The sequence below is a fragment of the Cydia splendana genome, chromosome 8 (genome assembly GCF_910591565.1).
Source record: "Cydia splendana chromosome 8, ilCydSple1.2, whole genome shotgun sequence".
NCBI lineage: Eukaryota > Metazoa > Arthropoda > Insecta > Lepidoptera > Tortricidae > Cydia > Cydia splendana.
Window position 1 is genome coordinate 4,056,104 of NC_085967.1, and position 26,494 is coordinate 4,082,597.

The following is a 26,494-nucleotide window of genomic DNA, read 5'->3' on the forward strand; positions in this document are numbered from 1 at the left end:
TATAAAAGTTAGTATTTTATAAGGATCAGATTCACTACTTAAATCAAAATACATAATTCAATGATATGAAATATTTATTGGTAACAACGGTAGAAACAACCGGCAGACACTTTGAATTAATTTCAAATATTTCAAAAACCAAAGTTATCTTAACCGTTAGGCTACGTTCACACGGCGTAATTTTTCCCGTATACCGTACATGAGATTTTATCGAATATCGTAGTGACAGGAAAATTTGTATGGCAACCTGAAAATCGTTCACACGGCGTCTATACGAGAATATCTCGTATTCGGGCCATATTTTTTACCGTATACCGTGGGGTCTTGCCACCGGGAATGCGAGATTCTCGAAACGATTTTATCGAATGCGATACTCAGTGGCGCTTACGTTTACGTTGAGTCGTTCACACGGACAAACTGGTTTCTCGTATACGAGACGCGCACGGGTGCGCAAATCTCTTGCAAATATGGCTGCCGCCCACTAGCTGCCCAATTTTGCTTCGACCCCACGCACGCCTTCCAAATGCCCGGGACCCCATGGTCCCGTGAATTTGTAAAAGACAGACATAATAATAATCATAAATAAACATATAAAAGAATTGGAATACGGGGATCCATGTCGGCGTGCACTCAACGACTGGTGGTGTGGCGGCAGGTAAATTGCATCGAATAGACGCCGTGTGAGCGGCTGTCACGTATACGGGAATACCGTATACGAGAAAAAACCGAATGGATCTTGCGCCGTGTGAACAGACGTCCCGTATACGATAAAACCGTATGCGAGAAAATATCGAATCGAATAGTCGCCGTGTGAACGTAGCCTTAGGTTGTCTCATACTCCAATAGCAAATTGTAGATATATTTTTGCCTAGTAAGCTAAAATACGGATAAGAAATAACTCCGCATTCGTCCCGTATTACGGGATTTTTTTTTCATGTTTACTAAGTATGCAATAAAACCAGATAGGTATACACCGCGAAATTCAGCGGAGAGTGCCCATTTGGATAAAAAGCTATCGTTCAGTGCCTCGAGGGGCCTAGACTGGCCTTGGCACTACTTATAGATATAGGGAAAGATATGTCAAGGTCTTTCTTACTTTATATTATCTTTCAATAAAATATAAAAAAAACCGGTCAAGTGCGAGTCGGACTCGCACACGAAGGGTTCCGTACCATTATCTATAAGAACGGTCACCCATCCAAGTACTGAGCCCGCCCGACGTTACTTAACTTCGGTCAAAAATCACGTTTGTTGTATGGGAGCCCCACTTAAATCTTTCTCTGTTTTTAGTATTTGTTGTTATAGCGGCAACAGAAATACATCATCTGTAAAAATTTTAACTGTCTAGCTATCACGGTTCGTGAGATACAGCCTGGTGACGGACGGACGGACGGACAGCGGAGTCTTAGTAATAATAGGGTCCCGTTTTACCCTTTGTGTACGGAACCCTAATGATGGTTGGACGCCGGTCCGGTGTGCGAGCGGGACATGTGTATACCTACTTACGTGCATAATATAGCGATGTCTCGCTCACACACACGCGGATCTGCATAACAGCGTGACAATATTTAGGTTCTTCCAATATATTGTTTTTACTCGTTGTCATAAACCGGGTATTGATTTCCCTTACCGGGTATTGATTTCCCTTACCGGGTACTGATTATACACTTGATGGTAAATAAAACTTGACGTTTTAGTATATGTAATTCGCCATTTTAGTAGTCAAGTCAACATATTGAACGGAATAAGTGCTAATTGTTGCAATTAGTACCAATAAAAGTAGCAATTCTATTAAAATAGATGACTAAACTGATGTCATGTTTGACATCAAACAATTGACAGTTGGTCACAAAAATATCCGCTGTTCGTAAAGTTGGAACGAAATATCGCATGGCATTTGAAATGACAAATTGTGGTAATGTCATGGTTAATGTCAAATTTCTATGAAAATATGACGTTTATAATGACATTCCTTAAATTTTTTCTATTCAAATGATGCAAAGTTAGCTTAGATGGACTCTAACACACTCTTAACTGGAAAGTTTATTTGTCAGCGTCGACCTTATAACAGTGGGGAGACACTCCTGACTTCGGTCAAACTCGGCTCCGTTCGGCTCACAGCATTGCTCCGAGCAATTATTAGGGTTGGCTGACTTCCTTTTGCGTGCACGACAACAGATAAGATAATCACTTGAATTTTGACAACCCTAAATAGCCGAAAGGGATAGTGCCACATATTAGAAAGGGATAGCATGATTCGACCCTGAACCGTTGTCAAACTTCGGGTTTGTAGGAAGTGTCCTTTCTGTACGGTAGTACAATTATTTCTTCTGTGCTTATAAGTCCTAAGGTGGTCCTAAGCTTTGAAAGATTTAATTAGACAAATCTTTCAATAACACTTCACGAAACTTAGAGCATAAATCCTATAAATTAATGAACCCCTTTAATTCCGGCCTCAAACAAAAAACTTCAAATCGAGACTTTGCCTTACCGATACCAAAGGGTTTCCGAGACCAAATTGTTCTCGAATTTATTTCCTAATTGAATTTGCTTGGGTAAAGTACGGAGGCAAAATACCTACTCAAATCCGCTATTTCGCTGTTTCCAAAAATGATTAAATTCTTGAAACGCTGGGAAAACGATAATGGGTTTGATTTTAGTCCCGTAACAAGCTTTTTAATATCGGGAAACCTCTTTATTTATACAGTCAAGAAATGTTCATTCAAGCTTTTCTTCCTAGCTTCCTACTCCTTTCGATTTTCTGATATGATTACTTATTTAAAAAAATGAAATTTCAATTCCTTATCAAAGAGGTTTCGCCCGATAGCGTAAACGATAAACCAAAATATCATCATCTCTCATTTACTTCTATGCCCATACAATGGAAGGATCAAAATTACTCTGGTTAACTGTTATCAATGTGTCCACAGGTGTCCTTATCACGGGCGTGACGCTCATCACAGAGATGTGCGAAAACAGTCCCGACACACTCAACCACTTCAAAAAGGTAAGAACAACTTTTATTTTGAACACCAATTTGACCCCTACGGTCTATATTATAGAGTATAATTTAGATTGACACTCTGTGAACGTAATTTTAGTTAAGTAGATCACGTACATGTTTACAGATCGCTGGCCCAATATTACAGGGTACTATGTTTCACTTTTATCGAACTGAAATTTGAACATTGTCATAGTGACATTAAGTCGACTTTCAACTATCTTGAAAATGTAACATAGAACCCTGTAATATTGGGCCAGTGAGATGTTACAAACAGGATACATACACTCATATATAAATCGTAGGGTGACAACCGAAAAGCGCTAAGTGATATTGTATGTCTAACTTGCTTAAATCCTACAACAAAATGGTACTTCAAAACGGTTTATTTGCCATACTAGAGGTATTAGCTGTATAGTATATGTAGAAAAGTGGATATTTATGTTAGGGCACCCACTGTTCCATCATCCACACTGTTAACTGACTTTTCGTACACGTTATTGCAACGTAATAAGGTCCAGTGTGTTCAGTCCAGTGTTGTGTAGATAGATAGGCATCAGATGTCTTCAACGAAAGGCAATTTTAGTCTCAAATTCGTATAATGAAGGGAGAAAGTCTCGCCGCCGGCTCTCACAATGCACGTACAAATTATCATTATTTTTCCTTGTTACTGCCTTTCATGACGCAATCCGGGTCGGTCTAATTGTTAACGTTTGTTTTGATAGAATCAGGCAGCCTTTGATATGACTAGTATGATCGATTAAGGATTTCTTAAGGCAGAAATGCCAGTGAACCGACTCAGCGTAAATAGGTCGCAGCGAAGCGAGGTGATCATTTGAACACGTCTATCATAATCATAGGCTAATCTTCTGTATAGGTATACCATGAATCTAGTATATAACTGGATCTGGCATGAAAGGTGGGGGGAAGTGACCGAACAGGATAGTCTTACGTATCTTTCAGTAGGAGTAGCAGCAAAAGAGCTATTATTGTTTGTCCTTGTCACAGTCTCACATTTTATTCGTTCCCCACCGTAAATTTAGTATGTATTATGGTGGGCAACAAATAAATTCGACCAATCATAGTATCGCATTGCGTATGTTTTGTCCCTCACGGTATACCACTTCTATAGGATCCTACCTTCTATACAAATACAAATTATTTATTGTTTGAATGTGAGTTGTGGTAGGGTTAGTATTTGGTTACATCACAATCAGCCAGAATTTGGCGTACAATACTCTGACTCTGAATCTATGAGGTATACACACTTCAGATTCAGGTATATGATACTTTAGATATGTTATATGCCGATTTCTCGCATTGCCATTAACATGTTAACATTTATGGTTACAATTACCTACAGTCTTCGACAATATTGAACACCTCCATGATGTCAACATTGTCAACATTATTAATTGACGAGTGTCTGACTCACAGCTGTCTTTGTTCTAAAATGTGTTTTTATATCCCCGATCAACACTGATTGAACAACTACAGAACATACATTGTACATAAACTGAACAGCGTAAAAGCAGTTACATTTTTGATGTGGTGTTTTATTGATTTTTTAAGCAATATCAATTTAGTAGAAACATGTACAGTAGTACACGGGATTATTATGTCATTTAGGGTTCTTGCTAAATTGGAAATTCTATATCGTGTCTAAGTATTGAACAACCAATTTAGATAGGGCCCTAAATGGCGCAACAATCGCGGAGCGTGATGGTACATTTGGCAAATAAGAATTCTTCTTCTTTGTCGTTTCCTCATTGCTGAGAGACGTGACAACTGTGAACACTCTTCACCAGTGCTCTCCAAGCCGCTCTATCTAGACCCGGTGTATGCTAGCCTGTAATGTGGCTTCTGTCTCTGACGTTATCCTGGCCAGTAAAGGGGCCCACAGATTACCAGTTCGCCGGACGATATCAGCCTGTCAGCTGTTCGGAACTGTCACCTTTTGCGATTAACTGACAGGCTGATATCCTCCGGCGAACTGGTAATCTGTGGGCCCCTTGAGATAGAACAACGTCCAGTTACAGTTTTTGCCTAACCGTGCGTTAATCGTCGCCAATCCGGTACTGACGGGTCGTTAAACTGATCGGTGTGGTTTGACAGGTTCGCGATCCGATAGGCGTGAAAATCTCGAGCAAACTGTTACTCAATACGTAACTGTGCTTCAGATACCTATCTTGTTAATAACTGTTTTGCTATCAAATAGGTATACCGAAATAACCGAAACATTGCTTAACATCACCATTACCATGCCAAACATTGCTTGGCTTGAAAAATGATACTCTACCAAAAAGCTGTTTAATATATGATGGAATAAAAGACGATCATTATTAAATAAAAAAATTGCGATCACTTTGTTAAACAATCATTACTTTTTTAAGCAATATATCCTATTGGGTATGGAATAATACAGTATGCAAGTTTACGGCACAACCCCGCATCAAAGCCACAATTCAATAACACCTATTCACCAATGTAATGTAATATCAGGTACATGCTGTAAATGATGCAATCTATAAATAGACGGCGTGTTATCTGTGAAAAGTACACAGCAGTGCATCCCACGTTGATAGCAACAAATAAAATGGATTTTCTACTCTTTGGAGAACCGGCGGTTTATTAATATCTACGCTATAAGTAGCATAGCCGTAGGTAAACGCGTGACGTAATTTTTAAGGTGCCTACGTGAATGACCTGTGAAACTAAAGGTCACTGAGGAGTTTCGTAGTATCGATTTTCATACGTAATCGTAGTAAATTTTCGCTAATCGAGTATAATTTTGATACCATAAGACTTGTAAATGAAATTCGAATAAAAATTTACATGTATGTACCGAAACAAGCCCCGTTTTTTAATTATATTCCAGTAAGTGGGGATCATAGAGATTCATTAGAATTGCCGTAGGCCGTATTATAATTTTGTCCTTAAAGGTCTACGTAAGAATATAAAATTATTTTCTTTGATGTTTTTTGATGTCTGGAGGTCGACTTAAATACAGTATGTAATAAGAATCTCTAACATTATGTACATACATTTTATGACTTGCTCTCGCGCGGTTTCATTTGCAAGGATTCCTTGCGTCATTGATTTTCCCTTTCTTATTTTATTTTTCTAAATCCCAAAATGTTAGCTTTAATTTTCTTGCGGTATAGTTAGAATTTCTATTTGAGAATGTTTTTTAGGCCATTGTCAAAAATTTATCAGTGATGTAACGATATTTAAAACAGAACTGGCCTTACAAAATTTGTATGAAATAATATACCTACTCTTGTTTATACACAAAGGGTTACCCAAGTACCAGCTCAACTATCTCGGCCGGTCAACTTTTCCACTTAGAAATCCCGGCATACCATACGTGCCCGAAATATACCTTAGTTGTAGAACGCTCCATTGTACTAGCTCGGCTCTCTTGTTACTTTAATAAAACTTGCACAGCCTGTTTACCAGACTTATTTGTTTGCGAACGACGACGTTTGTTACGACGGCGGCGGCTCTAAGGCTTTAAGAGCCCATCAACGTGCACACTAGCGCCACTGCTAAATAATCGTGATTATTTAAATTTAACGAAAGATATTTAAAAAAGGGGGCCACTACGTACTGTATTATGTATTTAAGTACCTTTTGAATACATCAAACTAGTTTTTATGTTGCTGGATTCGTCGATCTATGAACTCAAAACAAAAAAGGGCCGTTTTAACTTTGGACGCATAGATTGACGAATCCAGCAACATGAAAACTAGTTTGAAGTATTCAAAAGGTACTTAAATACAAAATACAGAACGTAGCGGCCCCCTTTTTTAAATATCTTTCGTTAAATTTAAGTAATCACGATTATTTAGCAGTGGCGCTAGTGTGCACGTTGATTGGGCTCTTAAGCTGGCTTGTATAATTGTATATATTTGACACAGTTTCGAGGGTATAATTTAGTGAGATTAATTTATGATGTGATGTAGGCGAACGAGATATTGATTGTGTTTCGCTGTTAGTTATACTTATATTCATAGAGCGTTGTACAATATACCGTGAATAAAGGCGACCATAACTAGCCAAACGAATTGGCTACGTACGTACTGATTTACGGAGTTAGAGTACTCGTATGTGCATTATAGTGGTTAGACTCTAATCGGTCGTGGGAGAACTCTACATTTCACGACTCTTCTCTTTCCGAACAGGCTCTACAACATTTCACACCAATATTAAATGGTACACAAAATAACAGTATAAAAATATGCGTGAGGTGTTATTGAGGATTTTTTGACATCACAATTTTACACTATTTTGTGACAAAACAAAATTACGTGATATTTTCCAAGTCCCCGTCTCTCCCCCACGTGAGATTTGGTGAGATTCGGCTTGAACCCTCCTCCTCTGAATACCTCACTTAGTTAATTGACGCCCCTTTATAAAGAGCAATAGTTTTTATTTATCGAATTTGACCCTACGATTCTGAAGATATGGTCGACCAAAGTAATAAAAAACCTTTGGCTAAAGTCACGCATTTCAATTCCTACTCTGATTAAAATTGTGCTCAAAATAGTCTGTACACTACCACACTATTCGTCTGCCATTAAACATTTAGTATCATGTCGCATACACACACATTTGTAAATCACACACTTACTATGATAAGATAAGTATACCACACTAATTGTTCTGTTTGTGTTGTCCCGTAGGAGAGCGGACAGCGCGAGGTAATCACACGATGATCCTTGCACTATTACGTGCACTAGCCTGATGACTATCATACAAACATTTAATATAATATCTATACCGTGAACGTAAATCACGACCGTAAATTGTCTTGTAGAATACCTAATTGTTTTTGTATGTCAGCCTCACGTGGCAATATTGTAAATACCGCAACGCAACTAGTAATGATAATATTTTCATCAGCGCAACTGCCTGAATAGGATCTTGGGCAAGAACAAACTATGACTAAGACTAGTTTTTGAGAGCGTTTCCTTCTTTTACATACTAAGTACTTTAGACACGGAAAACCTCACAAGCATAGCTTGGTTTTGTTTCGTTCTAAAGTTTCTGATACATAGTTACAAACGATATTTTGAACATAAAGAATGTCAACAGGCTACGGCACGAGCAACAGCATGAATGTCTTGTGTTAGATACATGATATCAAATATACAAATTATATTGTGTATTGTATTACATGGCAAACGAAAGTCTTACAGATTCCTACTTCTTAGAATGGATTCGAAACGGCATCTCTGCTGCTGTGATGAAGACTTTTTTAACTAAACAAAGTACTTGTGATCGAATCTGTCAGGTTTTCGAAATTTGTGGGAAGATAAACTATCATACATTTGTGTAGAAATAGAGTTGGAAGTACACACAGCACTCTGTGCATCTTACATTATTCTCTATAGAATCTTCTTCGAAAGTTTTCGATTTCTATCTTATTATTTCACGTGTACTAACTATGATTTGACTGTCGTTTGATTGTGACACGGTTTGGTCAAATATAATTAGCACTCAAAATGTGACTAATATTCGTTGAGGGATATGGAACTCTTTTATTATTCTTCAGGTTAAATTTGATATTTGTTGTAAAGGTGTTCATTGTAATTTGCCCTGTACTGTAAAATTGTTGTTTAAAAGTATTTAAACTTTATTTTTCATTCAGTATTTAGAAAATTCGCATACTTAAATACTTAAATTGGCTGATTTCTTTTCTTTTCGCTTCGTATAATCTTTCTGTGTGCGCCAAAGAATACTTTATCAATATGTTATTAAGGTGTGTATTTGCTTGTAGATTGTTCCGAACCTGGTACGGATACTGAAGAATTTGATACTGGCCGGTTACTCGCCCGAGCATGACGTCAGTGGCGTCTCGGACCCCTTCCTTCAGGTAATAAAGTGGTATAGTTACGATGTAAATAATTAAGTTGCTCAAACACCGTTTACAGGTGCTATCATAGAGCTAGTTTATTGACTTTTTGGGTGGAGATTATTCCAATGATATACAACTATTTGATAACGTAATAATGATATTGTCGTAATAATGATTTCGTCTGCGTGGAATTAGTGACAGCAGCTAAAGTAGGTATGGCGCCTGGATAATGCTAATAGCAATCATTCAATTCGCGCATTGCTTACTTCAATTATTAGGCAATTCATTAACTCTTTCAATTCCACCCCCCTTTGCACTCTCTTCAGGGATGATTTCCGACATGAAAACTATCCTGTGTCCTTCCCCGGGACTCGAACTATCTCTATACCAAATTTCAACTAAATCGGTTCAGCGGCTTAAGCGTGAAGAAGTAACAGACAGACAGACAGACACACTTTCTCCTTTATAATATTAGTATGGATTTGGTACATATTACAAAATTCAGTTAGCTTTTGATATGAGCAGAACTGTTTATCTAATGCCATCATTTATGTGATTATGTGAAAGAACATTACATAACATATTAGTAAAATAATATTTCTTCCAGGTTAAAATCCTCCGCCTCCTCCGGATACTGGGCAAGAACGACGCGGAAGCATCCGAGGCCATGAACGACATCCTAGCCCAAGTAGCCACCAACACGGAGACCAGCAAAAACGTGGGAAACACCATCCTCTACGAGACCGTGCTGTCCATCATGGACATCAAGTCAGAGAGCAGTCTACGGGTTCGTATTTTTGTTTTTTGTAGCCTATATACACAATGTCCCACTGCTGGGCAAAGGCCTCCCCTGTCTTTCGCCACTCGTCACGGCTTTGTGCATGCTCCCGCCAGTCGCCACAGAATGAGTCCAGGTCGTTTCGCCATCTCGTTTTTGGTCTGCCTCTGCCTCGGGTGATCCGTGGTGCCCATTCGGTCGCTATTTTAAATCTTTAACTTCTACGCAGGTTATTGAGGTTATTTTACAATCTGTGGGACTGGCACAACATGCCATGTCTTCGCTTGTCGCTCGAACACTTGTGCTAACCTAAATTAATGGCAGGGAATAGAGTACCTAGGAATTTTCCTAGCCCATTTCACAAATTAAAGCATGCCACTGATCTGACTCGTACAAACGCAGTTTTTGAATATTTTTTGCTGCGTTATGCCTTTGCCACAAAAAAAGAAAATCTACTTAGAGCTGTTTCCCACTGAACTGACGTCCAGTTTTTTTGCGGGTAGGGTTTTTTGTAGGAACCCGTTTTCTGTAGTATGCATGCAGGATCCTGCAAACAGAATCCTCGTGTGTTACTATATTAATAGCACCTATATTACTAAAACGGGATCCTGCAAAAAACCGTACCCGCATAAAACTGGACGTCAGTGGGAAAGCGGTCTGTAAGTTGATCGACAAAATGTACGTTTGTACGGGACATATAGATCAAGGACATAATTGACAGATAATATCTCATCATTGTACCTAAATTACAATATTTTCATACCATCAAAATATTAATAAACTTGTAATATACAGGTCCTAGCGGTGAACATCCTCGGAAGATTCCTTCTGAACAACGACAAGAACATCAGATACGTCGCGCTGAACACGCTGTTGAGGACGGTGCATGTCGACACGTCGGCCGTGCAGAGGCATCGGACCACCATTCTGGAATGTTTGAAGGTATATATCATCTACTACATTCTACATTGTGAGCCAAAAACTGTTGTCCTAATGCTATTTACAATTTGTCGCTGCGGTAGTCAGCGGGAGAAGGGACTTTGTGTAAACGTATTCCTGCACATGCTCTGAGATTGAGAGGCGCATCAAAGAGCGGGCAGCGTCAGGAGTAGCAGCGGTATTTGCAGTAAGCGTATTTAATAGGACTTCCCACCCAATGACCCGTCACAGCTTTACAGAGCGTCAGTCCAAAACTTTTGTCACTTCGACTATGATTTTCTTCGAATTATCATGTTTTCCCGTAAATATGTTCCTTCTGGTGATCTTTTCTGACCATTGTTTATCAAAAAGACAAATTTGACTCCAGGATTTTCGAATTGCTTCATCACACTAATATAACTTGTTACCTTCCAGGACCCCGACATCTCCATCCGGCGGCGCGCCATGGAGTTGTCCTTCGCGCTCGTGAACCAGCAGAACATCCGCAGCATGATGAAGGAGCTCCTCGTGTTCCTCGAGCGCTCGGAGCCGGAGTTCAAGGCGCACTGCTCCAGCGCCATGCTGCTGGCCGCCGAGAGATACGCGCCCACCAACAAGTGGCATCTAGACACGCTGTTCAAGGTGTTCCTCAAGGTGAGAGCATGATGGAACTCCTCGTGTCCTGGAGCCGGAGTTCAAGGCGCACTGCTCCAGCGCCATGCTGCTGGCCGCCGAGAGATACGCGCCCACCAACAAGTGGCATCTAGACACGCTGTTCAAGGTGTTCCTCAAGGTGAGAGCATGATGGAACTCCTCGTGTCCTGGAGCCGGAGTTCAAGGCGCACTGCTCCAGCGCCATGCTGCTGGCCGCCGAGAGATACGCGCCCACCAACAAGTGGCATCTAGACACGCTGTTCAAGGTGTTCCTCAAGGTGAGAGCATGATGGAACTCCTCGTGTCCTGGAGCCGGAGTTCAAGGCGCACTGCTCCAGCGCCATGCTGCTGGCCGCCGAGAGATACGCGCCCACCAACAAGTGGCATCTAGACACGCTGTTCAAGGTGTTCCTCAAGGTGAGAGCATGATGGAACTCCTCGTGTCCTGGAGCCGGAGTTCAAGGCGCACTGCTCCAGCGCCATGCTGCTGGCCGCCGAGAGATACGCGCCCACCAACAAGTGGCATCTAGACACGCTGTTCAAGGTGTTCCTCAAGGTGAGAGCATGATGGAACTCCTCGTGTCCTGGAGCCGGAGTTCAAGGCGCACTGCTCCAGCGCCATGCTGCTGGCCGCCGAGAGATACGCGCCCACCAACAAGTGGCATCTAGACACGCTGTTCAAGGTGTTCCTCAAGGTGAGAGCATGATGGAACTCCTCGTGTCCTGGAGCCGGAGTTCAAGGCGCACTGCTCCAGCGCCATGCTGCTGGCCGCCGAGAGATACGCGCCCACCAACAAGTGGCATCTAGACACGCTGTTCAAGGTGTTCCTCAAGGTGAGAGCATGATGGAACTCCTCGTGTCCTGGAGCCGGAGTTCAAGGCGCACTGCTCCAGCGCCATGCTGCTGGCCGCCGAGAGATACGCGCCCACCAACAAGTGGCATCTAGACACGCTGTTCAAGGTGTTCCTCAAGGTGAGAGCATGATGGAACTCCTCGTGTCCTGGAGCCGGAGTTCAAGGCGCACTGCTCCAGCGCCATGCTGCTGGCCGCCGAGAGATACGCGCCCACCAACAAGTGGCATCTAGACACGCTGTTCAAGGTGTTCCTCAAGGTGAGAGCATGATGGAACTCCTCGTGTCCTGGAGCCGGAGTTCAAGGCGCACTGCTCCAGCGCCATGCTGCTGGCCGCCGAGAGATACGCGCCCACCAACAAGTGGCATCTAGACACGCTGTTCAAGGTGTTCCTCAAGGTGAGAGCATGATGGAACTCCTCGTGTCCTGGAGCCGGAGTTCAAGGCGCACTGCTCCAGCGCCATGCTGCTGGCCGCCGAGAGATACGCGCCCACCAACAAGTGGCATCTAGACACGCTGTTCAAGGTGTTCCTCAAGGTGAGAGCATGATGGAACTCCTCGTGTCCTGGAGCCGGAGTTCAAGGCGCACTGCTCCAGCGCCATGCTGCTGGCCGCCGAGAGATACGCGCCCACCAACAAGTGGCATCTAGACACGCTGTTCAAGGTGTTCCTCAAGGTGAGAGCATGATGGAACTCCTCGTGTCCTGGAGCCGGAGTTCAAGGCGCACTGCTCCAGCGCCATGCTGCTGGCCGCCGAGAGATACGCGCCCACCAACAAGTGGCATCTAGACACGCTGTTCAAGGTGTTCCTCAAGGTGAGAGCATGATGGAGCTCCTCGTGTCCTGGAGCCGGAGTTCAAGGCGCACTGCTCCAGCGCCATGCTGCTGGCCGCCGAGAGATACGCGCCCACCAACAAGTGGCATCTAGACACGCTGTTCAAGGTGTTCCTCAAGGTGAGAGCATGATGGAACTCCTCGTGTCCTGGAGCCGGAGTTCAAGGCGCACTGCTCCAGCGCCATGCTGCTGGCCGCCGAGAGATACGCGCCCACCAACAAGTGGCATCTAGACACGCTGTTCAAGGTGTTCCTCAAGGTGAGAGCATGATGGAACTCCTCGTGTCCTGGAGCCGGAGTTCAAGGCGCACTGCTCCAGCGCCATGCTGCTGGCCGCCGAGAGATACGCGCCCACCAACAAGTGGCATCTAGACACGCTGTTCAAGGTGTTCCTCAAGGTGAGAGCATGATGGAACTCCTCGTGTCCTGGAGCCGGAGTTCAAGGCGCACTGCTCCAGCGCCATGCTGCTGGCCGCCGAGAGATACGCGCCCACCAACAAGTGGCATCTAGACACGCTGTTCAAGGTGTTCCTCAAGGTGAGAGCATGATGGAACTCCTCGTGTCCTGGAGCCGGAGTTCAAGGCGCACTGCTCCAGCGCCATGCTGCTGGCCGCCGAGAGATACGCGCCCACCAACAAGTGGCATCTAGACACGCTGTTCAAGGTGTTCCTCAAGGTGAGAGCATGATGGAACTCCTCGTGTCCTGGAGCCGGAGTTCAAGGCGCACTGCTCCAGCGCCATGCTGCTGGCCGCCGAGAGATACGCGCCCACCAACAAGTGGCATCTAGACACGCTGTTCAAGGTGTTCCTCAAGGTGAGAGCATGATGGAACTCCTCGTGTCCTGGAGCCGGAGTTCAAGGCGCACTGCTCCAGCGCCATGCTGCTGGCCGCGAGAGATACGCGCCCACCAACAAGTGGCATCTAGACACGCTGTTCAAGGTGTTCCTCAAGGTGAGAGCATGATGGAACTCCTCGAGTGCTGGAGCCGGAGTTCAAGGCGCACTGCTCCAGCGCCATGCTGCTGGCCGCCGAGAGATACGCGCCCACCAACAAGTGGCATCTAGACACGCTGTTCAAGGTGTTCCTCAAGGTGAGAGCATGATGGAACTCCTCGTGTCCTGGAGCCGGAGTTCAAGGCGCACTGCTCCAGCGCCATGCTGCTGGCCGCCGAGAGATACGCGCCCACCAACAAGTGGCATCTAGACACGCTGTTCAAGGTGTTCCTCAAGGTGAGAGCATGATGGATTTCAAGACTTGTTTAGGAAATGCAGATACAGTGGAAGCCTTTTAAAATGCTCTTTACTTGGTATATTTTCAGTCTATCATCAGATTTGTGCCTGTGTCAAATATTCTGTCAAGTCAACCTAAATTTTAGAAAAGTTTAACGGAGTTAAGACTAATAGGAGAAAGTATCCTTAATTTTAACTACGTATGTATGTGAAGGTAAAGTGGTAAACATTGTTTTACTGACAATCGACTGTTATTTTTGAACTGTCAGCCTGGGAAAGGGTTAATGTTGGTTATATCGTTGATGGTGCGTGGTGCAACCCATCTTTATTCTTTACAACGGCGAAACATATCTTGTTTTAATAATATACTATTTTTTCCACCAGGCGGGCAACTACCTCCGAGACGACACCGTGTCCAGCACCATCCAGATCATCTCATCGGCCCCGGCCGAGCGGCAGGCCTACGCGGCCATGCGGCTCTGGAGCTCCCTCGAGCGCTCCGCCGTCAACGGCGACTCCTCCGACAAGCAGCCGCTAGTGCAGGTAAAACTCACACTAAGGCCCACTTGCACCATCCCACTAACCCGGGGTTAACCGGTTAAACCGTTAAACCCCGTGTCAAATGGTACTGGTAACCATGGTAACTCCAGGTCTAACCGGTTATCCCCGGGTTAGTGAATAGTGCAAGTTACCTATATGCACTTACGGTTGAAACCTGTTACGATTTTAGTATGCAGCCGCCCTTAACCCTGTGAACGCCAAGCCTATCGTGTGCGGCGCGTCATCGTGAAAGGTTCACGATGATCGGGATGCACGAAAATTGATATAGACTGTAGCCACGCGCGTCGGTTGATATTTTGGGCTGTCAAAGGGTTAACCGGCGGTACGCACTTTATTTTATGTCCAACTCATATGTAGTGAAGGCGCGCCGCCGTGGTTTCAACGGAGAATGAGTACGTGGCTTAAGTATACAAGTAAAGCATAGACATAACTTCATCATAGTATGGGTTACTATCTATTGGATGTTTTTGTTATAGTCTTTGTTACTAAAAAGTACTTAGAGCAATTCTCAAAAAGTTTGTAACATTTCTGGGACATTTTGGGAAATATGGTGGAAGTTGTTCAGCTTCATGTACTTTACCAGCATACCATTTTTTATAGAAATCTAAGATGTGATCGAAATGTACAAACTTTTTGAGAATTGCTCACTAAATACTAAATACCCCGTCAAACGGAAGACGCCCCGTCATAGTCTACCAAATTTAATAATGAATATTTATAATAATTTCAGGTGGCAACATGGACGGTAGGAGAATACGGCGATCTGTTGGTGTCAGAAGCCAGCAATGCTATTTCCATGGTCGATGATGACGGCGTAGGTGAGTCGTACCAACTTTTGCTATTTGCGTGGATTTTTCAATCGTTAACTAAATCATTTTAGACTATCCGTTGACTTGCTGAACATTAATAGTATTGATAACGGTAGCGGCAAGTAGAGCATATTGAGCATAGAGCATGTTGTTGATGGACTTCGTTTGTATGACTTAAAGTAATTGACCGCTTCTATTTAATTTAGTGCGAGTAAGACATGTAGTCGCAGAAAATTGTGCTAACTGTTCCACAACACTAGAGAGAAGTAGAGTGTTTTTCAACCCTTAGCCATATTTTGCAAAGCGAATTTGTGGCAACCCTGAAATCGCGAAATATATTTCAGTATGACCTTTATTATATATTCACTTCGCAAAATACCTATGGCTAAGGGATGAAAAAAAGCCTGTATATAAATTTAAATCGTTTTGTACAGACGACTTCGAGCGTCCGCGCGAGGAGTACGTGATCGACATCTACCAGAAGCTGCTTTGGTCGACGCAACTCTCCATCACCACTAAGGAGTTCTTGCTACTGTCCTTAGCTAAGCTGTCAACCAGGTTCACCAGCCAGCCTAGTCAGGAGTACGTATATTTGTTATACTTTGTTTCCTTATTATGTGCAGAAACTTGTACGGTCAGTAGCATTAGGTTATTTTGGTCCTCCGTTATTATCTGAATCAACTGTTACTGAATAAAAAAACGAAATTGCAAGAATTCTGGCCTCAGGCCGGAAAGCGTCAACTTTCGTTCCGCTGCGCTAAACGAAGTTGTCGGTTTCCAGCTCCGTCGAGTAGAAAAATAGTACACACACGACTTCGGCTAGTAAAAAGGAAAGCCTCAGATTACATGTTGGTCGACTTCGGCTTTGCCTCGGCCGACAATTGCATGAAATATCTATTAAACCAATTAGATTTATTGCCGAATGTCAAATGAATGTTTTTTTTCGTACGAGAGTACGAGATTATAATATGAAGTTATGAAATAATTTACTATTTTTAAAAATATTGTTACAGTAAAATCCGAGTGATCATCGACACTTTCGGTTCTCATATTCACATCGAATTGCAACAGAGAGGAGTGGAGCTATCTCAACTATACAGGTACGAATCTATGATCAGTATGGATATGAATACCTTTTTAAATTAAAATTAATAATACCAACGACATATGTAACTTCGTATAAGATGAATAAAGTCTAAGGAAAAAACGTGCTTCGGAAATCAAGAAAAAGTCATTCTCGGATAGATGGCGCACATACCTTTAGCCTATGCTCGGCTAGATGGCGTGACGCCACCGTTTCATATTTAACAATTTTAACACATAGATATCAGTGAATGAATTTGGGTCAAAATGATATAAAAATAATAAAATCATTATCACCCCATATATATATGTCGGGAATTGTGGGCGTATCATACTATCGGCAGCACATCAGAACCTTCAATCGTGGATGACGAGGGCCTTCAATGAAATACGATGTTCAACTCACAATCTTTACTGCACAAGACTCATTACAAATCACAGCACGCGTTACGTTTCTTATCTTAAGCAAACCAGTGGATTAGACCCAGGAGCCGCCTCAGACGTCATCTTCTCCCGTTCGTTCTCATCGTGCTCCTTCTGAAGATTGATTGACAGCATAACTTCAATTGTTCTGGACTTCAATTGTTTTAAGAGCGCACTCTATGACGTCTTGGCGGAACTGCGTCGAACGCCACTCAAGTGTACGTAACACCCTAGTTTGCTCTATTTGTCAAGGTTTGCATGACAAAACGCCTCTTGAAGGCGATAGATGGCACATTTCAGCCATTCTCCGACACGGCCAACCTGACATTGTACGGGTCCCTCCGTACGTTATCCATCCCCCTTTATGATTTTCACTGGTAGACTAGAGCGAAGATGAGATCTTCTTCTCCCAAAAGAGACTGTAGAGCGCAGATCATCTGCACCACCACGGCATCCTGACATTGTATGCGTCACTGCATACATCTGCGGACAGAATACAACAATCTGAGGTATCTAAGCTCATTGCTCGGCCTACCTGACCAAAGTAAGTTCCTCCATAACTTTTGGATACTGACAGGCAACTCAACTCAACTCTTTCAATAACACGCACATAGATCATTGTTGTGAATGAACAAGTTCAGCATCGGTAGCATCACGATATTCAATCAGGCCATATTTCAACGGAAATGGGGTAGAGATACATTTCGAACAATTCATTAAGAGACTTAAAATGCAACAGCGTGAAAATAATATCACCATAAAGATACAATACAAACTAGCTTTTAAATGAACCTCACCACAGAGATTCCCCTCAGTTGAAACACATCTTGTATTGAGCTCTCGAAAATAAATGGTTTTCCATATTTAACTGATTTTATGAACATTATCTGCGCACCTATTCTTTACTTAAACGTTTAGTATTCCCTAAAAGTTTAGTGTTCCCACTAATAGATTTTCTTATTTGATTTCATTGATACCTTGATCCAGATCTATTTGCCATTTTAATCATTACCTCAAAATGTTAGCTAGGATCACAGAAAACAGCGATGAAATTAGTTTATCCGTTTGAAAGATACTTTGCCGCACGCACACAATGGCCTCTCACCCAAGACGCGTGTATCATCTCCGTTATCTCATGGTTAAAATGTTTAGTAAGTTTGATTTAAACTAGTAGTTCGCCCCGAACTGAGAACTCGCGGTTCGCCAAAAAGTTAGATCAATTTAATGAACCTGCTACTTAGTCGGCAAAGGATCGAAAACCGCATGTGATTTATTGCAAGGTCTGCGGAGCCCATCACAACACCATAGAGATTAAAATAAACTGTATCTGTGGTAAGCCGTTATCTTTCTTGTCAAATGTCAAATACCTATATTATGTTTATTTTTATCTTGTTAATTATTTAAAAATAGTAAACTTAAAAACAATATTATAAAAGCCGAGCACTTTCATTTGATACCAAACTCGACCATACTATCTTGCAAATAAGATGACCAGAAAAGCAAGACCCCTCACAAATAGCTTTCTAGCCTTTTAAGCTCTTCTAACTCAATAACACCTTGATCGAGCCTGCTCATAATTTAATGACAAAAATACAATGCCCTCAACTACACGTTTACCCAATTACATTTAAATTAGAACAAATTTACTTAAGTTATTGTGTATCAAACTATCCTCTGATAGCTCAGCTTAAAAACATCGAAATGCCGGGACGTGCCCCTAGCCAGCCGTGTGTTCCAAGTTGAATGTAAGAACTTCACTTCGCTTCGCTCGCTCGTTCGATCACCCGCCTAAGTATAAAAAGATTGAGCCAGGTCAATTGATTTCAAACCAGCTTTCTACCATACCCTGAATATTTTGATTAAATTTTGGCACCATTAATTATTTGTGTATTCCTAAACACAATCATTAATTCCATAAACAAAAAGAAGCATATTGTTATTAATCGACACGTAATTTTAAGTTTCGGAATAGGACTACGACAGTTTACTTATTCGATTCTCATATTAAATAGTTTAAACACGTACCAAAATTGCGATCAGTTCAGTTTAAACCGACTTCTCTATTTTATTCCTTCTGTACGGACAACACATTTACAAGACAGCTTGAGAAATTTTCAAAACTTGATATATTATCAGGTAAGTCCAGTATTATACTTTCTACGAAAACCAAATTGTATTTTTTTTTATCGCTTTCATAATTTTTATTAAGAAAACTTGATCATTATGTGATATTTACACACTGACACGACTTGTCTTTAGCTGACTGACACAATACTTCAAAAACCAAAAAGCTCTCAAAGAGGTTCAAAAAGGTTGAACATGCATGAAATTAATAAAGAAGTTCACAACTCGTTTTACAACGAACGATCTAGCGTATAAGTGGCAGAATTTCTATTCTAAATCAAACCGCTGTAGGTACTCAAATTTTGCTAACTTCTTTATCCATCAAACAGAAAATAAATTCGTTCGATTCTATTCGCTAAACATCGACAACTAGTTTCGTAAAAGATCATAAGGAACATTATAATTACTGTAAGGAGTACGAACAACTTTTTGTACTAGTTCCATAACGTGCGTAATAGCGTACGTAGTAACATACTTTAATAATTTTGGATAATAAGTGTAATAGACAAAGCGTTATTTTCCCTTTTTTTTCAAGTCTCATTTTTGCTGCCTTCTACCGAAAAATACTAAAATAGCATGCCAAAACCGTTCTGTCATTTGCCTTCACATTTAAGGGGAACAATAATTTTAACCATAATATGAGGAATTTTAAAATTTGTTTTAAATCACGTGGCGTGTGTTTTGTCCCTAATGGACGCACGCGCGCACAGCTTTGAGTGTCGAGCGAAAAACTAAAAATGTGTCTATCTGCACATAATCATTGACACGTTTTTTTTTTCTTTGGCATACACACGTAATTAATCATTAATACTTTCTTTTCACATACATCAACCAATGCCTACAAGTCAACACCAACTTCCAAATAACAGTGCCAACACCTTGGCTTTACAACAGCTTGGTTCCAACACACAGCTAGCCTCATCGCCCGGTCCGAAACCCCCATGAATTGCAGTTACGAATAGGACTGTGCCCTCCAGCACCCAGTCCTCAAACGCCCTCTGGACAACTCAGGTTCCGGTTGCGACCGCCAACTCAAGTGATGAACCTCTCAAATAAACTATCCTCAAAGAGGCATGAACTTCACGTTTCGTTTCTTACGACAATGGGGCTGTCCATAAATTACGTCATCGATTTTTGACGATTTTGGACCCCCCCCCCCCCTATAATCATCCAAAAATCATGCTTCAAATGACCCCATTTCCTCCTACTTCATGCTACCGTCATCCGATGTCCAGACCCCCCCCCCCCCTAATTTGAAATGACGTAATTTATGAATAGCCCCAATGTCATAAAACCAACGCGGAAAGTGGTATACCTACGTAGAGAAATCTAATCCCAAAATGTGTCCCTTTAAATAGGTAGTGTTTTAATAAATCAATGAATAATATCCTTCTCAAACTGCTTACTCAGCTATTATTATTCAAGCAATATGCAAAATTATCTTAACCCATTGAGTGATAAGTAAGTCAAATCAAGTGTCAAATCGAATCCAAAGTTAATCAATTAATTTTAAATTATTTTATCATTGTTCATCAAATTCAATTTGATAATCATAATGGCCCTTTGACAGATACACATCGCAAACAACATATCACTGAATCACAGAATTATTGAAAAATTAAATGTCGGGTCTAAATTTAAAATTGTTTTGTAGGTACTGTAAACTCTAAAATCTGACTGCAAAAATGACCACAAAAGGATTCCTTCGGCTTCGATGCGGTTAAAATAATCACCATTTAGGTTCTTCAAATAGGAACACACAATTTTCACTCATTACGTTTACGTTTCGTTTTGACTAGTTAATTTTGGATGTGAAGTCATTTTAAGTAATCAAAGGAATGCACAATTGCACATGATTAAAACTAAGTCTGAACTATCCGTCAACGGTCATGAACTTTACCACTAAGTTCTCGGTTTACTTTTCATATCAAAAAAAAATATCACGCACATACTTACCACCATCATAGGCACAAGCTAGCAAAATAGAAATCATACTTAAAGGTGAGAATTTTATATTCACAGTGTGATCGAATAATGGCATCAACCACTCGTGACGCTTCTCACGATAATATTATTTCGTCCACGACACAATTTGAAATAGTACGTCTCCAAACAAAAAAATTAAGGTGCATTTTGCTAGAAGCTATTCAAGTTGTGACGGTATTACATGCCATAGTGCTCAGAAAATCGTTAAACAGCCTTACATCGTCTTAACAGCAGATTAAAAGTCCACGTACCAAAAGTTTTTTTACATACATTCTGATTCTGACCATTAAAGGCTAGAGTAGATATCTCGTAGGTATCTGTTCTCATATTTTCCTAACTAGAACCCATCACGCCGGCTTTGTGAAGTACACTCAACACAGTTACAAATCATAAAACAATGGACGCAACTCACGCGATTTCCAACTTCCAGCGACAGTCTGGCAACCAGTAAATATGCAGCTCCTCTCAGCTTCTGTAAACAAACTAAGGCACCCACGTTTCTGCAACCGCAGCTCCAACCCGTGCGAGACGGGAGATCTCGCAGCAACTATCTTCATTCTTCATGGTGCAAAGGACTGTAAACGTATTACTTAGAGTTACAATATTAACAACATTCACGAAAATTTCACACAACATAACATAAAAAGCAATGCAAAAACTGGATCACAATTTATAAAATATCAAATATGTCAACTGTCATTTCACTTCAAATATTTTCCATCACGATACTTCTTTATTTTCCACCAGCGATAGCATGAGATTTCTTCATTTTCTAAGGCCTTTAAAACTCTTGAATTAAGGAATGCCAGGGATTTTCAAAATCAGGGTAGATTTTTGGGACCTTCAGTCCACCTTCATTTGGCAAATTTGAGCTTTCAAGAGGAATTCCGTAGCGAATTCCGTGTGTTCGGCCACACTTCTGATGTCGGGAATTGTGGGCGTATCATACTATCGGCAGCACATCAGAACCTTCAATCGTGGATGACGAGGGCCTTCAATGAAATACGATGTTCAACTCACAATCTTTACTGCACAAGACTCATTACAAATCACAGCACGCGTTACGTTTCTTATCTTAAGCAAACCAGTGGATTAGACCCAGGAGCCGCCTCAGACGTCATCTTCTCCCGTTCGTTCTCATCGTGCTCCTTCTGAAGATTGATTGACAGCATAACTTCAATTGTTCTGGACTTCAATTGTTTTAAGAGCGCACTCTATGACGTCTTGGCGGAACTGCGTCGAACGCCACTCAAGTGTACGTAACACCCTAGTTTGCTCTATTTGTCAAGGTTTGCATGACAAAACGCCTCTTGAAGGCGATAGATGGCACATTTCAGCCATTCTCCGACATATACATTTTTTTGATAATTTTATACGTTTTCATTTTGAGTTTTAGTCGTGTGTTGATAGATGGCAGTAAATTTACTGCACGACTACAAAGTTTACTATGACAGGACCCCTCTATACTAACTATTCTCTTTGATAATACTATAGGGACCGTGCGCGTTGGAGGGTCTGCCAACTTGTGGCCTGAATCGGAAACATAATATTATTATGTGCACATGTACATTGCATGTACAAAGCAAGTGCTACCATCTACCGTTCTCGTCGGTACGTTTCCTTGTGCATAGTAGGTTCTGCTATCTTGTGGGTGACATCGGAAGCCTAAACGACACATTTACGCCTCGCGCCAAAAATCTGACGGCTCCTATGCTGCCCCCTATAGTTCATGCAAGGGGCCTATTACAAATTGGGAATGAATAATCCAGTAAAATGTGTGTAACATGTTTAGACAATACGCGCACCTGCGGCCGGCGCTGCTGGAGCGCATGCCGCCCATGGAGGCGCCCTCCGCGCGCGCGCGCGACGACGAGCCCGAGCCCGAGCCCGCCGCGGAGCCCCGAGCGCAGGGGAACCACCAGGTACGGTTGCACCTCGTATCAATCACAACGAGATATTCTAATATACTACAAGCAAGCATTACTTTGCGACAGCATTTAATTTTAGCAAAGAATACAGGAGACCTTTGTAATTTGGCAAATAATGGCCACATTTTTCCGTTTAGATGATAAAGAAAAATAAAACTATGTGACAAAGACCAAAAGTTGGGGAATAGTAACAATAGTAATATACTAATTTATACATAAATTATTGGTTCATTAGAAAAAACAAAACCCTAAGCCCAATAAAGGCGCCACTGGACGGTCGTTGCAGTCTTAAATTTAACACTATTTTCAATTTACAGTTGTTATGAAATTAAAACATTATTCAACAAAGTCTAATTTCATTTAAAAACCATGCAATTTTGCTCAAGAACCAACATATCATACAATTAATAAACATACATCGAGGTTTTCGGTACGGGAATGATTTCGTGTATTTATAACTTTGTTTATTGTAAAATAATTACCAAACTATGAATTAAACGTAGGCAGTAAGGTCCAAATGTGCTTAGAAATGTTAAATTAGTATCTTTTTTTACAGTTTTTACCTGTTATTTGGCTAGTGTAAAACATTCCCGCACCGGAACCCCCGATGTATGTTAATAAGACATATAATTTTCTAATTTTATTTTGATTTCTAGGACGCCCTCCTGGATTTGATCATTGGGTCCGAGCCGCTGACGAATGGCGACGCCGAGCACCGCACTGACGTCGCGGCGAACAACAACAATAACAACACCAACACTAATGTAAGTTCAACTATAAATACTATAATATCTAGGACGCCCTCCTGGATTTGATCATTGGGTCCGAGCCGCTGACGAATGGCGACGCCGAGCACCGCACTGACGTCGCGGCGAACAACAACAATAACAACACCAACGCTAATGTAAGTTCAACTATAAATACTATAATGTTAAATACAAACAAAATTTATTCTTCAAATCCATAGCAGAGTCATACACAGATATGTATTAAAATTCCAATTAATAGTTCTAATGGTTAACACTGATGTGCTTATAACAAAAACTTTACAAACAGGTTGATAGAATGACACATTAAATAGATAAAGTTTTCAATCAAATAATTAGGCGATATAGGTTTTGTTTGGGTATGTTTACACATTAAAGTAAGCAAATCAATTTCTCGACTATCAATCTTTTTACTACTGAATGTCTTGTTTAGAAAAACAAATATTTATTACATCCTTTTTTAATTACATCATGTTTCAATGTTTCAATTACAGGATGTTTTATTGCATTTATGCAATTGAACTTAGGTATTGCATAATTAATATTTAGGTTTATACTAATTTATGAGATACTAAGACGAAATGGCAGCTCGATCGGCCAATCAACTGTCTAGTTTGATACTGTAATAAATGTTAATAGGATTAAGCGCCACTTGCTCCATTCCACTAACCCGGGTTTAACCGGTTAACCTGGTGTTAACATGGTTACCAGTACAAATTGACATTGGGTTAACGGTTTAACTGGTTAACCCCGGGTTAGTAGGATGGTGCAAGTGGCGCTAAGCAGATTGAATATTGTATAAACCAATCAAACTGCTGGGATATAACACTTTTAATAAGCAGGTTTTCCTCATCTATTATTATTCTCAGGATATCCTGGACTTGTTAAGTGGACTCGAGCTGACCAGCACCCCTGCGGCCGCGCCGCCGCCGGCGCTCAACAACAACGCGGCCAACACCGCCAGCCTGCTGCTCGACGGACTCTTCGCCGCGCCACAGCCGCCAGTTTCACGTACGTTTATACATATTATATAAACAACACATAAAAATACAAAGTGTATATCGTTTAGGATGTCCAACTAGACAGAAGATGCTTGCCTACAGAATTAAGGCTGGGCGTTTTGAATTTAAAAACGTTTTGATTCTGGTTGCTGACCCGATATCGGTTTGATGGGGAGAGAGATCTATAGGGTAATGGATTTATATAATTCATAAATTTAAATTATCATTTCTGTTCGAAATATTTAGTTTTTATTTTTAATGTAGTCTACTATTTTAAATAAATCAATTACCTAACTGAATCGAAATATCCATTATACAACATTTCACACAAGTATAATACTCCCCAATCTCTCGCGCATGAGAGGCCTGTGCCCAGCAGTGGGACGTACATACGCTGAATTATTTATTTATTTTATTTTTATAATACTCATTATATTTCTCCACAGAACCCTCCCTAACCGTACCAGCGCTGGACAAGGCCGGTGTGGTGGTGGTGCTGGAGGTGGAGCGCGGCGCGGCGCACGGCGTCACGCTCACCATGCGCGCGCGCAGCTCCCGCCTCGAGCCGCTCACCGACTTCCTGTTCCAGGCCGCCGTGCCCAGGGTACGTCCATTCATTCATTTGTTGAAACGTCACCTGTGATAAGTCTCAATGGATTGGACTTGGGTCTTCGATCGACACCGGCTTCCGACATGTCGGAAGGGAGGAGCCCAAGCGATATCTTACCGTACAAATCATACTGCAACTTTTTGCGGGCAGAAACGTGCACGCAGTCGCACTTCTCACTCGCTACATACAAAATCCAATCTGTAATGACATCACAAATACATAGAAAAACACACGTCAAGGACAAATCTTGCACACCTCTATCTCTTTTTGTGTACGGACGAGTCACAACACGCACCGCCATAGGTAAAGTTTTATATATACTTTGGCAGAGGGGAAATAGTACGAATGCTGTCTCCCTTCCCGGTGTTGCTCCAAGACTAGGGTCGACAAATTTGATCTTATATACATCCGAACTGAACTTGACTATGAATCAACAAATTTTCAATTAATTTACTGAAGTCCGCCCGTGCAAACGTGCAGCCGAGGCCGCGACGGGCAAATCCGAGTCCTCTATCACTGATCACATTCAGCGATCAGATGGCGCGCTTTTCCGACGACCGATCCCTCGCAACGCAAGCCAGTTTTTTGGTCCAAGGCAAAGGCACAGCCTACCAGACTCGCAAGCCTTTTAGGCGTCACATACACTGCTACCGATTTTACTTTATTTTAATACCGACAAGAAAGGTATCGTTTTCAAGTGATGCTTGAAAATATTGTTTATATTCGTGTAGTATTTTTATTTAAATAGTCATTGTTACATTTATTTTAATCATAAATATTGTTCGCAGACGTTACAGCTTGACATGATGTCGCCATCGGGCACAGTGCTGCCCCCACAGGGAGAAATCACTCAGGTCCTCAAAATCAACAATCCGTCCCGGGTAAGATACAAAAATTTGATTAGTTTACTTTATAATAAAAAATAGGTTAATTTTAACCCGTCGAGTCCATATCGCGTCAACAAAAAGTTACATCTAAGTTCCACGTACGCGATTTCATAGAAATTGTATGAAAAGTCAGACTCCTGGAACTTAGAGGTTTTTCACGTCATCTACGGCACAGAATAAATAATG

At 41.6% G+C, this 26,494-nt stretch overlaps 1 protein-coding gene across 1 annotated transcript in view; it reads left to right on the top strand.

Moving 5' to 3' along the window:
• LOC134792728 (AP-1 complex subunit gamma-1) overlaps positions 1 to 26,494 on the top strand; it is a 55,397-nt gene that overhangs the window by 24,985 nt on the left and 3,918 nt on the right. The window contains exons 6-20 of the mRNA XM_063764027.1: positions 2,931 to 3,007; positions 7,687 to 7,704; positions 8,784 to 8,879; positions 9,469 to 9,648; positions 10,435 to 10,581; positions 10,993 to 11,211; positions 14,514 to 14,672; positions 15,421 to 15,508; positions 15,934 to 16,081; positions 16,513 to 16,599; positions 22,908 to 23,037; positions 23,700 to 23,807; positions 24,680 to 24,821; positions 25,258 to 25,415; positions 26,210 to 26,302. Coding sequence (XP_063620097.1) covers positions 2,931 to 3,007; positions 7,687 to 7,704; positions 8,784 to 8,879; positions 9,469 to 9,648; positions 10,435 to 10,581; positions 10,993 to 11,211; positions 14,514 to 14,672; positions 15,421 to 15,508; positions 15,934 to 16,081; positions 16,513 to 16,599; positions 22,908 to 23,037; positions 23,700 to 23,807; positions 24,680 to 24,821; positions 25,258 to 25,415; positions 26,210 to 26,302 — 1,850 coding nt within the window. The remainder of the gene's footprint in view (positions 1 to 2,930; positions 3,008 to 7,686; positions 7,705 to 8,783; positions 8,880 to 9,468; positions 9,649 to 10,434; positions 10,582 to 10,992; positions 11,212 to 14,513; positions 14,673 to 15,420; positions 15,509 to 15,933; positions 16,082 to 16,512; positions 16,600 to 22,907; positions 23,038 to 23,699; positions 23,808 to 24,679; positions 24,822 to 25,257; positions 25,416 to 26,209; positions 26,303 to 26,494) is intronic.